At 39.2% G+C, this 15,120-nt stretch overlaps 2 protein-coding genes across 10 annotated transcripts; one reads left to right on the plus strand and one right to left on the minus strand.

The window, feature by feature from the left end:
• Positions 1-274: 274 nt before the first annotated feature.
• LOC147559829 (clathrin interactor EPSIN 2-like) lies at positions 275-7,991 on the plus strand. 7 transcript variants are annotated; one of them, XM_086661786.1, is made up of 16 exons: positions 275-487; positions 1,038-1,103; positions 1,268-1,388; positions 1,907-1,958; positions 2,175-2,254; positions 2,336-2,414; positions 2,609-2,692; positions 2,996-3,141; positions 3,433-3,759; positions 4,036-4,077; positions 4,156-4,251; positions 4,326-4,483; positions 5,169-5,344; positions 5,696-6,614; positions 6,992-7,284; positions 7,339-7,991. In XM_086661786.1, the coding sequence occupies exons 3-16, from the start codon at positions 1,354-1,356 to the stop codon at positions 7,567-7,569; spliced, it is 2,718 nt and encodes a 905-aa protein (XP_086517912.1). In that variant the 5' UTR covers positions 275-487; positions 1,038-1,103; positions 1,268-1,353; the 3' UTR covers positions 7,570-7,991. The 7 variants fall into 7 exon arrangements, with proteins under 7 accessions (XP_086517912.1, XP_086517914.1, XP_086517910.1 ...); XM_086661788.1 differs by having other exon boundaries at positions 6,992-7,278; XM_086661784.1 differs by having other exon boundaries at positions 6,992-7,991.
• A 1,364-nt stretch (positions 7,992-9,355) lies between these two features.
• LOC147559830 (uncharacterized) lies at positions 9,356-14,068 on the minus strand. Of its 3 annotated transcripts, none has more exons than XR_015234671.1 (4): positions 12,486-14,062; positions 10,521-11,860; positions 9,855-10,444; positions 9,356-9,741 (listed from the first exon to the last, which is right to left on the minus strand). XR_015234671.1 is itself a non-coding variant. In XM_086661782.1 (4 exons), the coding sequence occupies exons 1-3, from the start codon at positions 13,768-13,770 to the stop codon at positions 9,891-9,893; spliced, it is 3,180 nt and encodes a 1,059-aa protein (XP_086517908.1). In that variant the 5' UTR covers positions 13,771-14,062; the 3' UTR covers positions 9,356-9,741; positions 9,855-9,890. The 3 variants fall into 3 exon arrangements, 2 of the variants coding, with proteins under 2 accessions (XP_086517908.1, XP_086517907.1); XM_086661782.1 differs by having other exon boundaries at positions 9,855-10,456; positions 10,532-11,860; XM_086661781.1 differs by having other exon boundaries at positions 9,855-11,860; positions 12,486-14,068.
• Positions 14,069-15,120: the final 1,052 nt, after the last annotated feature.

Raw genomic sequence — 15,120 nt, forward strand, 5'->3', positions numbered from 1 at the left:
TCTATTTCCACAAAAAAAACACCCCACCTTTGAGAACAAAGTGACACAACAAAGTTTTTAAATCGATTTTTTTTTTGAATGGTCAGCGTGTATCTAACGCTAGAACTCTAGTGTGGAAGATTATACCTCTTACAGCTAAAGTTTTTAAACCGTATTTCAAAAAAAAAAAAAAAAAGTTTTTAAACCGAGAATTCATGATGTTTTACCATTCAAAGGTCCCATACTCCCATGTCTTTGTTTGTTTGCCTTGTATTCTCTCTCTCCTCCGAGATTTCTGATTCGTAGAGAACAGACAGAGAGAGAGAGAAAAAAAACAGCGACAAACAGAGAAGAAGAGTCAAGAGAGAATCCACCTACATACAAACCCCAGGACAGAACCTCTTCGCCATTTTCCCCCTTTCTTCGGTTCCCCCCTCTCTCTCTTCTCCCCCTCTCCTAATTCCTCATCATCGCGTATCAGATCTGACCGTCTATTGACCAATTTCAGGTTCGATCACTTTTTTTTTTCTTTCTAGGGTTTCAGATCTAGCTACCTAAATATTTATCTAAAGTTGATGATTTTAGCTCTGTGTGTTGTTTTTTATACTAAAATTGATCTGAATTTCTTCATATATCGATGGTGGTGGTAGCATATGATTAGATGTCAGCTTGTTTTTCCATGAATTTTCTGCATTTAGATTGTTTTGTTCTTGTTGTTCGTCTCAATTGGGTTAAATTGTTCATTTTTTAGTCTTTTGACCTATATTATGAATCTGGTTTTAGTTTTGTTAGCTGTCTGAAAGTAACTGTGCAATTTGTGTTTCAAAGTTTGTAGGTGAGATATAGAAGAAATGATTTAAAATGATAAAGTAATGTTCTTTATCTCCCATTCTTCCCCCCTAATTTTATTGCCTGGATCTGAATAACTTTCTTCCAGATCTAATGGGCATTATTATCATTAATTGCTTTTTGAAGATTTTATGTGCTTATTTTCTTTGTTATGAACTTATGGTTATATGGTTTTGTTATCTTCAATATCTCAATTCTATGTTGTCCAGCTCCGACAATAGGAGTTACGTCGACAGACCATAACTCACTTTGACCTATAAATTGAGTTAAGAGGGGTATTGGGTCTACTCCAGTTTCTTTATCTATAGCACTTTTCCTTCTTATGATCTCTTAGTCTATTGTTTAACTAAAGTTCCCTATGACTATTATGGGCTGCTCTTGTTTATTTTTGTACATTTACTGTTTTCAAGATGCTGAGGTTCAAATATATTTTATTCAGGTTTTTATTTTCGAGTTCTTTCTGGTACCCAAGGTTTTTCTAAGTTAAGTCCACTTGGCCGAACTTGATTTGGCATTGCAGCGGTCATGAAGAAGGCCTTCGATCAAACTGTCAGGGATCTGTAAGTAGTTGACTTGTATTGGCTTCACATGTTTATGCCAATTCTTTTGTTGTCCTTTTCCTGTTGAACCAAAATATACCAGTATTTGGACATTGAACACCACATCATATAAAACATCCAAAGTAAGGTGTTTTTTTTTTCTTTTTCGATATTTTACACTACTTCCTTGCAGATGATAACTTCATTAATCATATACTTATCATAATTTCTCTAGATTTTTAGCTACTACCATTCCTTCACTATCACCTAACTAGCGAAGATCGTATTTTTTTAACATATCAGTGATATATCAAGCCACATAATAGGCATATCAGTGAAATATTTGATACTATTGCATATGGAAGACGGGATGAAAAACAATATATCAGTGATACTTCAAGCCGACATATTGTTAAATCAACTCCAAATCTTACTTGAGCCTTCAAGATCCCTGTAGATTGTGCTTTTTCAATAATTTGAAATTACTATTACAAAATGATTGAGGAAGTAAATTGGACGTGAATCCCCTTGTTTTGCAGTAAGAGGGAAGTGAACAAGAAAGTTCTTAAAGTTCCTGGCATAGAACAGAAGGTAATTTTTGTTTTTTCAGTTCTTGTTATTTTATCTCGTTTGCTGATAGAAAAATATAGATAATATTATGTTTTATACTTTTCCAGCTATTGGTTTTGTTGTAGAACATCAGTTTAACTGGATGTTATTGGGGATCTTCAATCATATTTTATGGAAGTTATTGCATCAGATTTTACTCCAATAGCAGGAGATAATGTATATTTCTGGTCTTTGTAGGTTCTTGATGCCACGAGCAATGAGCCGTGGGGTCCTCATGGGTCACATCTGGCAGATATAGCACAGGCCACCAGAAATTAGTAAGTCTACTACAACTGTATATCGATGTTCTACTGTTCCAAATATGTTCGGTGTAACTTATTTGCATTACATTTCTCCAGTCACGAGTATCAGATGATAATGGCAGTGCTCTGGAAGCGTATAAATGATACTGGGAGAAATTGGCGGCACGTCTACAAGGTCCATATATTTCATTCAATCTAATTAGCATAACTAATGTTTAAAAAAGTGTTTTCCGCCTTGATGCGGTTTTCATTGACATTGCGAGGCGGTAAAGAAGCTTGTATCTTTCTAAGAAATAACTATGCTTTCTCTTTACAGAAGCAGAAGTAAATATATTTATCGTCTAACATAATTATTGAATCGAGCTTCAGGCATTGACTGTTCTGGAGTACCTTGTAGCCCATGGTTCTGAACGTGTCATAGATGAGATCAAGGAGCACGCCTACCAAATATCGGTAATTATCAATTACTTTATGCAAGTTCCCTATTTCCCTACTTTTGTTAATTTGGTGTGCTTCATATATTTTGTCTACTGAACGTAGGTCCAAAACTGTAGTACATGTTTGGTCTCTATTCATTCCCAGTGACACATTGCTTCCTCTTTTGGAGAGGTTGCGTAGTTGACCTTTTATGGGCACTAAAGTAAAACTTGACCTATAAAAAGTAGTTAGTAGTTTTAGTCTCCTGTAACTTTCTTCGGCTAAATATACTGCTACTTTTGTATATTCACTAACTTCAGAAATATTACGTATCTGCAGACCTTATCAGATTTTCAATATATAGATTCCAGTGGGAGGGACCAGGGGAGCAATGTCAGAAAAAAATCTCAGTCTCTTGTAGTACTAGTGAATGATAAAGAAAGAATCCAAGAAGCTAGACAGAAAGCTCTTGTTAACAGGGATAAGTGAGTCTTCTCTCCAAGAAAGTCTGAATGGAATGTCAACATCTACAAAACATGGTTTTTGTTCATTTTTTTGGCTTCACGACGCCTCGTAGAAATTTCTTACAGTTCTATAAATATTTGATAAATCAGTTTGTTGGCTTACCTTTTCCTTAATATTTTCTGAGATTTCTCATGGGTCTGTTGAGAATCTTAGAAATACAAATATGCTGTCTGGGTGATGCCTGCAAGAATTTATCCCACTGAAGGATTCTCTATACTAATGACTTAGTATGTTCTTCTACAAAACTTCAGGTTTCGCAGCCCAACTTCAGCAGGGGGAATGGACAGACCTGGTTATGGTGATCGATATGATGATGATCGTTATAGAAGAGATGCTGGACGAAATGGTTACGGTGACCAATATGACGATGATCGAAGCAGTAGGGGTGGTGACTCGTACAGTCGCGATGGAGACCGTTATGGCAGAGATTCTGATGACCGTTATGCACGGGATGGTTACAGGGATGATGATTATAGGGGAAGAAGTCAAAGCAATGACGACTACCAGTCTGGAGCAAGAAGTAGGAGTTCTGATAGGTATCGGGAACGTGCTTTTGATGACGATCGTTATTCGTCAAGGTGTGTGCCTTCACATTATTTGGCTAACAAAGTTACAAAAACATGTGCTAGCAATTACTTGGTTATTTGGAACTTGTGCTGTAGCCTGTACTGTGTATTCAATGTTCTTGGTTGTTAAAATATATATACATATATTTTTCTTAGCTGTAGTTTATTCTGCACTAGTCATATCATTATTAAAAAAATTAGCGCTTCATTATTTTCATTTTTATCTTGTCAATGCATCCTTACTTTGACTTTTAAGATACGGTTCTAAAAAGTTTCTTCTAAATGCAGAAGCAGCGATGCAAAAGCCGAAGACCATTCTCAGAATCAAAGGTACATTCTATCTAGCATCAGTTTTAGATATAATTCTAATATCCTGATATGCAGACTAAATATTTTTATTTTTGACAGGCGGCTTGAGCGGAAGTTTTCTGAACAGAACATTGGCGCGCCCCCTAGTTATGAAGAAGCAGTAACCGATGTTCGAAGCCCTGTGCATGATGAAAGGTATGAAGAAAATTTGCATGGAGTTGTGCTTTTACAATTATTTTAATAATTTTTTGTAACTTTTTGACTTACAGAGATGCAGAAATTCCAGTAGCAACGGCTCCTAAAGCATCCACACTGACTGGAAGCGTAAGCCATAGTCCACAGACCACCAGTGGTGGTACAACTTCAGTTCCTGCAGACGAAGGAAGTAATGGCTTTGATGAATTTGACCCCCGTGGTGCTGTTCCAGGTATGAAGTCTATATAAATGCCTTTTAGATGCCAAAATGGACTATGTCGTGCCACATTTTGCAGTTTGTGCTTTCTTGGTTTCCAAAGAGGGAAGGCATGATATAATTTATAGCGTCAAAGCTAAACTCATTAATTTCAATTTATGTATTTACTGTAACGTGTACTTAGTTTTATCTGACTATCAATTTGTTTATCAAATGTCCCTACTACATCCACTGAGGAACGATATTTTCTACCATCCTTACCTGCCCGAATGTTCTGAAGCCGTCCTAACAAGTTTTAGGACTATTATTTCTCTTTTCTCACAGTCACCCTGCGCATTTCCTTAGCAGGTTCCTTTACAATCAGAGAATGGATAAATTCCTGGAGGATTTCATTTTTTTTTAACATAGCTTCAGATTGTTACCGTGTTTTTCCGAGTTCACGTTGCTAATTAGTTGTTGGCATGTAAAAGAAGCATCACCAAGGAATAAATTGGATTTGAGCATTTGCATTAATTTTTTTTTGTTTATCAAGCGAAGTCCATCAACTGTTTGCAGAAAATGAAGTAAACTCAAGGAAAAATATCCGAGAAACTGTGGCTATGTAGTGCAATATTTAGTTGACTAAAGATCATGTTATTTCATGTTGTTGTGTTATTTTTAATGTTGTTCGGAACTTATACATTTGAGTTTTTTTTGTCAGCTGCCCCACCTCCTAGTACTGGAGAAATGGAGTTGCTTGGTTCACTCGTAGATTCAAATGCTTTGGCTATTGTGCCTACTACTTCAACCACAACTTCTGAATCTGGATTTGCCGCTGAGTCTGTTTCAGGGTCCACATTTGTAGCACTGTCGTCAGCATCAACTGTTTTGAACCAGGTAAATATGACTGGTTTTATTTTCTCAGTGACCCCCAAATACACACCTAAAGGGAATGAAAAGAGTAAGAGAAGGGTTATAGTAGAACCCAGGGCAAGCATCAATTTGTTATATCGAAGTAAACTTTTGTTCTTCGGATTATTATGATGAACAAATAATATAAAGTCTATATAAGAAGCTTTCCAAGATCATACTTGTTGCTTTAGTCAACTTAATGACAAGCTTCCAAGATAAATTAAGAACTACATTTTCTGCTATGCCTGTAGCTGGAAAGAGAAATTTGGTTACTTTATTTTTTGGTCTTTAAAGTGCAACTTATCTTCTACTGAACTAAGCAATTTGCTCTCACAGACTATAGAAGACCCATTTGGTGATGGTCCATTCAAGGCTATTCCATCTGCACATAGTTCTAATCAGCAGAACTTTTCTTCCACAAATAACATTCAGCCTGCTACTGTGAGCCAAACCACTGAACCGGTTCAACCAGCTCCAGTACAGATGCAGACAACCTCTGGTTTTGATTTTGGGGATACGTTTGAGGGTCTTACTTATGCTCCTTCCACAAGTACACAATTTGTGCCTTCAGAGTCACCTGCCCCCAACCAGAATTTTGATGTTCTAGCAGACATTCTTCCACCTTCAGGCCCCTCAGCTCAAGCAGGACCATTTTTAGCTTTACCAGCTCCAACTGAATCACCACATTCGCATACAAGCGTTCCCGGGCATTTCCCTTCGCAGTCAGGATATGGAGCCCCGGTAACATCGCAAGGAGCATTTTATGCACAAAATCCACCTCCACAGCCAAGTATTCCAGGAAATTTCGCCGTACAGTCAGGATATGGAGCTTCAGTAAACTCACAGGGGGGTTATAATGCCCAAAACCCCAATTCACAGGCATACACTGGTAACTTCTCTGGGCAACCGGGATATGGTGCCTCGGTTTCCTCGCAGGTAGCTTTCAGTGCTCCAAGTGGACAACCTTTGCATCAAAGTGGTCCTGGAAACTTTCAGGCACAGTCGGGATATGGAGTCCCACAAGTAGCTTCACAGGCAGCTTTTAGTGCTCCAAGTGCACTAGCTCCGCAGCAAAACCTTGGAACTTCTTACTCACAGACGAGAACTGCAACCCCGTTAACTTCACATACATCTCTTCCTGGGCAAACAACACAACTTTCTAAACCTCAACCAACAAAGGATAAATTTGAGACCAAATCCACGGTTTGGGCTGATACACTAAGCAGAGGGCTAGTCAATTTGAATATATCTGGAGGTAAGGGTTGAATAGAGTAGGATCTGAAAATCTTAAACTTGTTCCTATAAGAAAATGCATACAGTAAGTCCAACACTGTTTTGAAGTTTTCGACCTGAAACAACCTTATTTAATACTTAGAAGATTACTAGTTTTCTTTTCTGTTTTCCAAATTGTGGCTTGTTTCCTAAACTGTACCCAAGAAGAAAAACCTGTCAAAACAATTTTATCCTTTTACTTTTCGCATCCATTGATGCATTTTTTCTGTAACCCCTTCCTTTTTAAACAACACACCTGGTTTTACCTTAAGTTGTTTCTTAGATTAAGATATTAATGGTTCTCTAGATATTTGTGGGTTACTCATTGAGTTATAACTTCAATAATTGTATCATCTGCAGCTAAGACAAATCCTTTGGCGGATATTGGAGTCGATTTTGAAGCCATCAACCGTAGAGAGAAGAGAGAGAAACCTGTTCCACAACAGGCCCCAATATCTACAATTAACATGGGTAAAGCTATGGGATCTGGTTCTGGAATTGGGCGTGCTGGAGCCGGTGCCCTTGCTCCTCCTAATTCTATGATGGGTGGAGGCATGGGTATGGGTGGTGGTGGAGGCATGGGTATGCGTGGCGGTGGAATGGGTATGGGGGGTTATGGTTCAGGCATGAATCAACAACCGGGTGGCATCGGCATGGGCATGGGCATGGGAATGAACAACATGGGCATGGGCATGGGAATGAACAACATGGGCATGGGCATGGGAATGAACAACATGGGCATGGGCATGGGTATGGGTGGCGGTGGAGGCATGGGTATGGGAATGAACAACATGGGCATGCAGATGGGAATGAACAACATGGGCATGAATCAAGGAGCACAAATGCGTCCGCCTCAAGGTCCTAACATGCCCGGGTACAACCCGATGATGGGATCCGGTGGTTATCAACCACAAAACCCTTATGGTGGTTATCGATGAGCTCCTCTTAAGGTAAACAAGATAGTTATGTATTATAATGCTGGTAATAGGAAGTAAGCCATCAAAACTAAGACCATCAGATTCATACTATACATCACCGATTACGATTACTACTGAAATATGGAAACATTGTGACTTGTAATTTAGTTTGTCAGAAACTATGAGTGTAATATTTTTTACTCAGATGCTTGCTTGTTCTTATTGTCGCCGCTTTCACAACCTTGTTTTGTTTAGTCTTGGAGTTGCCTTAGGGTTTGCTGTTACCTTCTCTTCAGCTGTTATTGTTGTTGTTTTGTTCTGTATTTTGAGAAGAAGAGGACCTATCTCAGGTTGTCTGTTGTGAAAGCTACAAATATTTTTTTATGGTATGGGTTTATGATACCTTTTTGATAAACAATAAAATTTAATTAAATTCTTGTGTACTTTGGTTTGTTTCTTTATTGTATTTTTGTTCAATATTGGTTCACAGCAAAGGCCATATAATGGTAGGAAAACTTTAAGAGGTAGTTTTTTTTTTTTTTTGGAAGTCGACTACGATCTACGTATGTCGTTACATTTGGCACTTGATACATCATAGATGTGATAAGCTCCATAACCGCCCACTCAAACACTAACAAGACCGGGCCTATAGCCCAACTAGACATGGCCTAAAGCCCAACAACATAATTTACACCCTAATAATCCCAATTCAAATAACCAAAGATACCACATTCTCTGGGATTCGAACCTGGAACCTCCAGGGCTTTCTGGAGTTTATGTCAACACCTTGGAACCACTTGGGCTACTAACTGTTGACAACTTTAAGAGGTAGTTGACTACGTGGTCTGATAGAGTTTATAAGTGACAATTGTTTTTCATCTAACAAGTGCGAAATCATCCCATCAAATGTTACCGATTTTCGTGCAATTCCCGTCTGTGAACTATTAGAAATGCTAAATGGTCCCAACGGCTGCTTCAGACACGTAGAATGGTGATATGGCTGGTTCGATTGGTCGTCCATTTTTCTCTCTCTGACCTGATCAATTGGAGTCGGCGATATCTCTCTCTGACCTGATCAATTGGAGTCGGCGACATCACCGTTAGGCCTGTGGTTGGGTTTAATTTTTGGACGATTCAGCCTTTCTCTTGAACTATTCTCTGTCAAAAAAGTTTGGTCTTGTGCTTCATATTATCATCTCTGTTTGTCATTAAACACTATTAAAACATAAACAAAATCTATCTAAATACTTGGTTGCCTAAGTAATTGGTGGTGTTGAATTTGGAGATATTAAATGTCTAAATAATGATAAGTCTAATGACATTGTGTACCACACCATTGCTTTTTTTTTCTCTCTCTCCAATTGGAGATGGAGTGAAGTAGAGAGAGAGAGAGAGACAGAGAGGGAGTACAGACGGCAAAGAAAAACAAGTTTGATGAATAGAGAGGGTCTTGATGAATTTCAAGTTATTAATCTTTCCAAACTCTTCAGGTACCTCCTTCCAAATTTACTTAGTATTTCTTTCTATGATTGATTATTACAGAAATGGGGCAGTAAAAGGGTTTAAGAATACACCATTTAGAGTTGCAGAGCAATTTGATTGACCTTTTGTCTTTTTGCTTTTTGGATTAGGGCATATTTAGTATTGCACAGGATGAAATACTTAGCTTGTTGTTTAGTTCCTTTCTTCAATGGATTTAGAATGTGTCCTTTAGGGATAAGTTTGGGTGAGTTTAATGTTAGTTATTGAAATCAGTATAAAGTCTCCATTTCTATTACCCTAAATGCATTAGAGAGAGACATAGACATAGACAGATAATGACATAATTTATCTGAATACTTAACAAAACACAATCAAACTCTAAGAAATCAATAGGATCATACTCTATAGTCTATACAACAAGATATGAAAAACCAAATATAATCCTCAAACAGAAAAACTCTTCAAGAACTACTGCAACAAACCCAATGTCGAATACCTCTTCTTCTTCTTCTTTAACTCACTTCTACTTGAATAAACCGACAGTATAAGATGTAAGAAGGCCAGCAAAGAAGTAGTAGAAGCCATTCGGTCTGAATTTTGAAGAATCTTCTTCACAGTAAGACCGTTATTTATGAGATATGTAAGCTTGAAACTTGGGGGATGACAACCATGGAGTAACCTTCCTTATTGCACTATTAAATTGATGACCATCTGCAACATTTCATCTTGTTAGTAATTCGATATGGTTATACTTAAGCTGCATTCTGGTTATTATAGATGTATGTATGTTGATAGAGTTTGAAACTAGGGTTGTGTATACTTACATGACTGAAGAAGGAAAGCAACCTTGTTTCTCAAACTTAGTAGTGGAATGGAGGTGGTGGGGATGAATAAATGTATTTTGGAGGTGGAGGTGGTGACTTATAAATATATGGTGGTGGAGGTGGGGACTTGTACATGTATGGTGGAGGAGGCGACGGGGATGGTGGTGGTGGGGACTTGTAGAGGTATGGTGGTGGGGGAGAGTGCACTGGTGGTGGCGGGGACTTATAGATGTATGGTGGAGGAGGTGATGGTGAGGGTGGTGGTGGAGACGTGTAGTAGTAAGGAGGAGGAGGAGATTTTACGGGTGGTGGAGGGGAATTGTAGTAGTATGGTGGTGGAGGGGATTTAATTGGTGGAGGAGGTGAATTATAGTAATATGGTGGTGGTGGGGATTTCACCGGAGGTGGAGGGGAACTATAATAGTATGGGGGTGGAGGGGATTTAACCGGCGGTGGAGGGGAATTGTAGTAGTATGGTGGTGGAGGGGATTTAACAGGTGGAGGAGGTGAACTATAGTAGTATGGTGGCGGAGGGGATTTCATAGGTGGTGGAGGGGACTGGTAGTAGTACGGTGGTGGAGGGGATTTCACTGGTGGAGGAGGTGAACTATAGTAGTATGGTGGCGGAGGGGACTGGTAGTAGTACGGTGGTGGAGGGGATTTCACTGGTGGAGGAGGTGAACTATAGTAGTATGGTGGCGGAGGGGATTTCACTGGTGGTGGAGGGGAATTGTAGTAGTATGGTGGTGGAGGGGATTTAACCGGGGGAGGAGGGGAGTGGTAGTAGTACGGTGGTGGAGGAGATTTCACTGGTGGTGGTGGAGAATTGTAGTAGTATGGTGGCGGAGGGGATTTCACTGGTGGTGGAGGGGAATTGTAGTAGTATGGTGGTGGAGGGGATTTAACCGGTGGAGGAGGGGAGTGGTAGTAGTATGGTGGTGGAGGGGATTTAACCGGGGGAGGAGGGGAGTGGTAGTAGTACGGTGGTGGAGGAGATTTCACTGGTGGTGGTGGAGAATTGTAGTAGTATGGTGGCGGAGGGGATTTCACTGGTGGTGGAGGGGAATTGTAGTAGTATGGTGGTGGAGGGGATTTAACCGGTGGAGGAGGAGACTGGTAGTAGTATGGTGGTGGAGGGGATTTAACCGGGGGAGGAGGGGAGTGGTAGTAGTACGGTGGTGGAGGAGATTTCACTGGTGGTGGTGGAGAATTGTAGTAGTATGGTGGCGGAGGGGATTTCACTGGTGGTGGAGGGGAATTGTAGTAGTATGGTGGTGGAGGGGATTTAACCGGTGGAGGAGGAGACTGGTAGTAGTATGGTGGTGGTGGAGATTTAACCGGGGGAGGAGGGGACTTGTAGTAGTATGGCGGTGGAGGAGATTTAACCGGGGGAGGAGGGGAGTGGTAATAATATGGTGGTGGAGGAGACTTCAGTGGTGGTGGTGGAGAACTATAGTAGTATGGTGGTGGAGGGGATTTTAATGGTGGAGGAGGTGAAACATAGTAGTATGGTGGTGGAGGGGATTTCACTGGTGGTGGAGGGGAATTGTAGTAATAAGGAGCAGGATGAGGAGATGGTGGTGGTGGAGATTTGTAGTAATAAGGAGCCGGATGCGACGGAAGTGTCGGTGGAGGAGACTGATAATAGTAAGGCGGTGGTGGTGGAGATTTGTAAACATAAGGAGGTGAGACAGGATGATGGTTTGAACATTCCTTGTTAGGAGTCTTGGGTGCATAAGCAAATGGCTTAGTCTGAAGAACAACTTCATATTTGTTCTTCGACTTAACCTTCACCACAGCTCCACTCTTCCCACCATGTAGGTTAGTCGGAATGTTGCACGGTGAACCCTTTGGCGCCTTATAGAGACTGACCTTGCAAGCCTCTGCTCCATATTTCGAGTAATCGTAACCATACAATGTGATACTGTATTTACCATTGATCATTGTCATACCATACCCAACAATTTTCTTGTCACCTGCTTCACATTCCACCTTCACAATAGCACCTGCTTCCAAATTCATCAACACAACTTATTAATATACATCATCGATCATGAGGCATCATATCATTTCTCTATCTTTTCATTTAAAATGCCTATCCCTCTCATAATTTATCTTTTTTGTTGAGGGTTCTTGAAAAATTAAAGATAATGGTGTAGACTTTGATTTACAAATGATATGAAAGTGAAACTGAGGAAGGAATTATTGAGATATCATGTACCTACTAAAGTAAATGTATTAATATTCTATAAGAAAATTTGAACACAAAACTTACTTTGCTTTTCATAAAGTAATTCTTCAATCACCCACTTTAAATTTTAGATGGGGAATTGTTAAAGATGGAACTTTTTTTTTCGAAATAGAGTGGGGTAGATTAATTAGGCTGAGTTCATAGTGAAATTATTCATATCTTGCATCTAACTAACCGAGAAATAAGAGATTAGGTTATATTGTTCATTTTATTTTAATTACATATTCATTAACTAGTATTTAAGAAATATTGCAGATCGATGCATAAATTTACATGGATATACTAAAGATTCGTCAACGTCAATGGGGGGTTGCATAAATTTGACATGGATATACTAGACAGTTTGCGAATCGTAATGAAGATTTAGATTATTAGCTTACCTTTCAGATGTTTCTTGTCATGGGATTTCTTTGGGTATTCCCAGTCGTAGCATCTATAACAGTATACTTTCCCGACAACCTTAACTATGTGGTGGTGTGGATAATGATGAACCACTGGTGGTGGTGGTGGTGATGAATAGTAGTATGGCGAAGGTGGAGGAGGTGGAGATTTGTAGTAGTAAGGTGTAGGTGGAGGTGACTTAACTGGCGGTGGAGGTGAAATGTAATAGTAAGGTGGTGGAGGTGACTTGACTGGTGGTGGTGGAGAGACATAATAGTATGGTGGTGGAGGAGACTTAACAGGTGGTGGTGGTGATACATATTTGTATGGTGGTGGAGGTGACTTAACTGGTGGTGGTGGAGAGACATAGTAGTATGGTGGTGGAGGTGACTTAACTGGCGGTGGAGGTGAAATGTAATAGTAAGGTGGTGGAGGGGACTTGACGGGTGGTGGTGGGGACATGTAGTAGTACGGTGGTGGAGGGGACTTGACGGGTGGTGGTGGTGATACATATTTGTATGGCGGTGGAGGGGATTTCACTGGTGGTGGTGGAGATACATAGTAGTATGGTGGTGGCGGGGACTTAACAGGTGGTGGTGGAGAAACGTAGTGGTATGGTGGTGGCGGGGATTTAACAGGTGGTGGTGGAGAAACATAGTAGTATGGTGGTGGCGGGGACTTAACAGGTGGTGGTGGAGATTGGTAGTAGTATGGTGGTGGTGGGGACTTAACAGGTGGTGGTGGAGATTCGTAGTAGTATGGTGGTGGTGGGGACTTGACAGGTGGTGGTGGAGATTGGTAGTAGTAAGGCGGCGGTGGGGACTTAACTGGTGGTGGCGGAGATTGGTAGTAGTAAGGAGGCGGAGGGGACTTAATAGGTGGGGGTGGGGACTTGTACACGTATGGTGGTGGGGGAGATGGCGAAGGGGGTGGTGGTGACTTATAGGCATAAGGTGGTGGAGGAGATGGTGAAGGAGGTGGTGGTGACTTGTACACGTATGGCGGTGGTGGAGATGGTGAAGGGGGTGGCGGTGACTTATATACGTATGGCGGTGGAGGAGACGGTGAAGGGGGTGGCGGTGACTTATATACGTATGGTGGTGGAGGAGACGGTTCAGGTGGTGGAGGTGACTTGTAAACATATGGTGGTGGTGGTGAAGCATATAAATAAGCTTCATTTGCAGTCACAGATCCTACATTGTTTGATACAACCAAAACAGCCATGACAACTAAAACCTGAGACCATAGACGACCCCGAAAGGGGCCGTCACAACGATTTCTCATTAAATCACTTAAAATTCTGTCTCTGTAAGCAAATGTTGATGATGATCAAACTAAACTTTTCTCTTCCTCTCTAAGAGAGAAGAAAGAGATAGAGAGAAAGAAGAAGAGATAACTGCTTTTAGTTTGAAGGGTAACAGAGTAGTAGTATTTATAAAGAAATTACTATTATCAACATAAGTGAAAGAAAAAGGCTTGAAATTGAAATCACTAATTCAAATATCTTATGGGGTCTGTTTGGTTTGTTTTAATCTATTTGGATTCCTCATATTCTAATAGTATTTAATTTGATTTCAGAATTGATAATGAATTAACTTCTACTTATATATAATAAAGTTAGGTTCCTATCTTTAATTCATACTTTTAATGGTTGAGTTCTTGACTATTTCTATATATGTTTTTTGAGTGTAATCCAGCTTGTTAGTGAAAAGGAATTTCACATTTTTCAATTTTAGCTTTTCTCTTCAATATTTCTTTGATTATTATTGTGGATTATTGAACAATTCAAATTTTGGCTTTATTTTTTCTCTATAAGATAATGTATTTAAATGAGAATGAATTTGTTATCCAAATTGTGTGTTAATGGTAGCTTTTGTTGCTTGTAGATGGTGAAATACAGCTTCTAAGTGAAAGGGATGGAGCTTTGAATTTTTCCAATTCCAAATTATCAATTTTCACTTCTTTTTTTTTTATAAATATCCCAAAATTTTAACTATTGGGTTATTTTAGGTGAAAATATTCTAAGTTGCTAATTTTTTGGGTAAACTTATTTATTTAATTCCTATTTTTTTAGTTTTCAAAAATATAAAAGGGGAAAAATAGGTCTTATACTCAATGTTTTATTTATTTATATTTTTCTTTACATATAATATTTTTTTTTTTTATTTATGATTTAGCCATGTAGGGTGGACTTTGATTTTGTTTAAAGAGAAGTTCTTTTTATTGTAGAAAATGAGTACTCCATGTGTTCTTTTTTTTTCAAAATAACTTTCTTTATTGAAAGAGATGTCTCTTGTGGAGCTATTTCATTTTCTTCATGAAATAATCATGGCCCATGCAAAATAATAATGAAGTTAAAAAGATCAATAATGCTTTTTCCAACAATTCAAGAGTTAGCCCTCCATACAAAAAAAAACAATTCAAGAGTTTGCCCTCCATACAAAGAACCATAATATTAGGATTATCTCCCATTTCAATATTTAATAATGGAAGTTAGTCCTTAAACTAATGAAATCAGCATTCCCCTAGTATGTATGTTTCTATTACATATTTACAGAATAACCAAAAATAAATAAAGGGTTTAATTCGTATTAAGGAAGTTTTATAGGTAATGTCCAAATATGGAGTAGGTCT

Source organism: Eschscholzia californica, unplaced genomic scaffold (genome assembly GCF_041429995.1).
Source record: "Eschscholzia californica isolate CP2 unplaced genomic scaffold, dmEscCali1.0.p SCAF_2, whole genome shotgun sequence".
Lineage (NCBI taxonomy): Eukaryota > Viridiplantae > Streptophyta > Magnoliopsida > Ranunculales > Papaveraceae > Eschscholzia > Eschscholzia californica.

Excerpts from the sequence above, each read along its gene's own strand:
- LOC147559830 (XM_086661781.1), bottom strand. The coding sequence starts at position 13,770 with ATGAGAAATCGTTGTGACGGCCCCTTTCGGGGTCGTCTATGGTCTCAG. Across the intron at positions 11,861-12,485 it reads TGACAAGAAACATCTGAAAG|GTGCTATTGTGAAGGTGGAA; the intron begins GTAAGCTAATAA and ends ATTTGGAAGCAG.
- LOC147559829 (XM_086661784.1), top strand. The coding sequence starts at position 1,354 with ATGAAGAAGGCCTTCGATCAAACTGTCAGGGATCT. Across the intron at positions 3,142-3,432 it reads GCTCTTGTTAACAGGGATAA|GTTTCGCAGCCCAACTTCAG; the intron begins GTGAGTCTTCTC and ends ACAAAACTTCAG. Across the intron at positions 3,760-4,035 it reads GACGATCGTTATTCGTCAAG|AAGCAGCGATGCAAAAGCCG; the intron begins GTGTGTGCCTTC and ends TTCTAAATGCAG.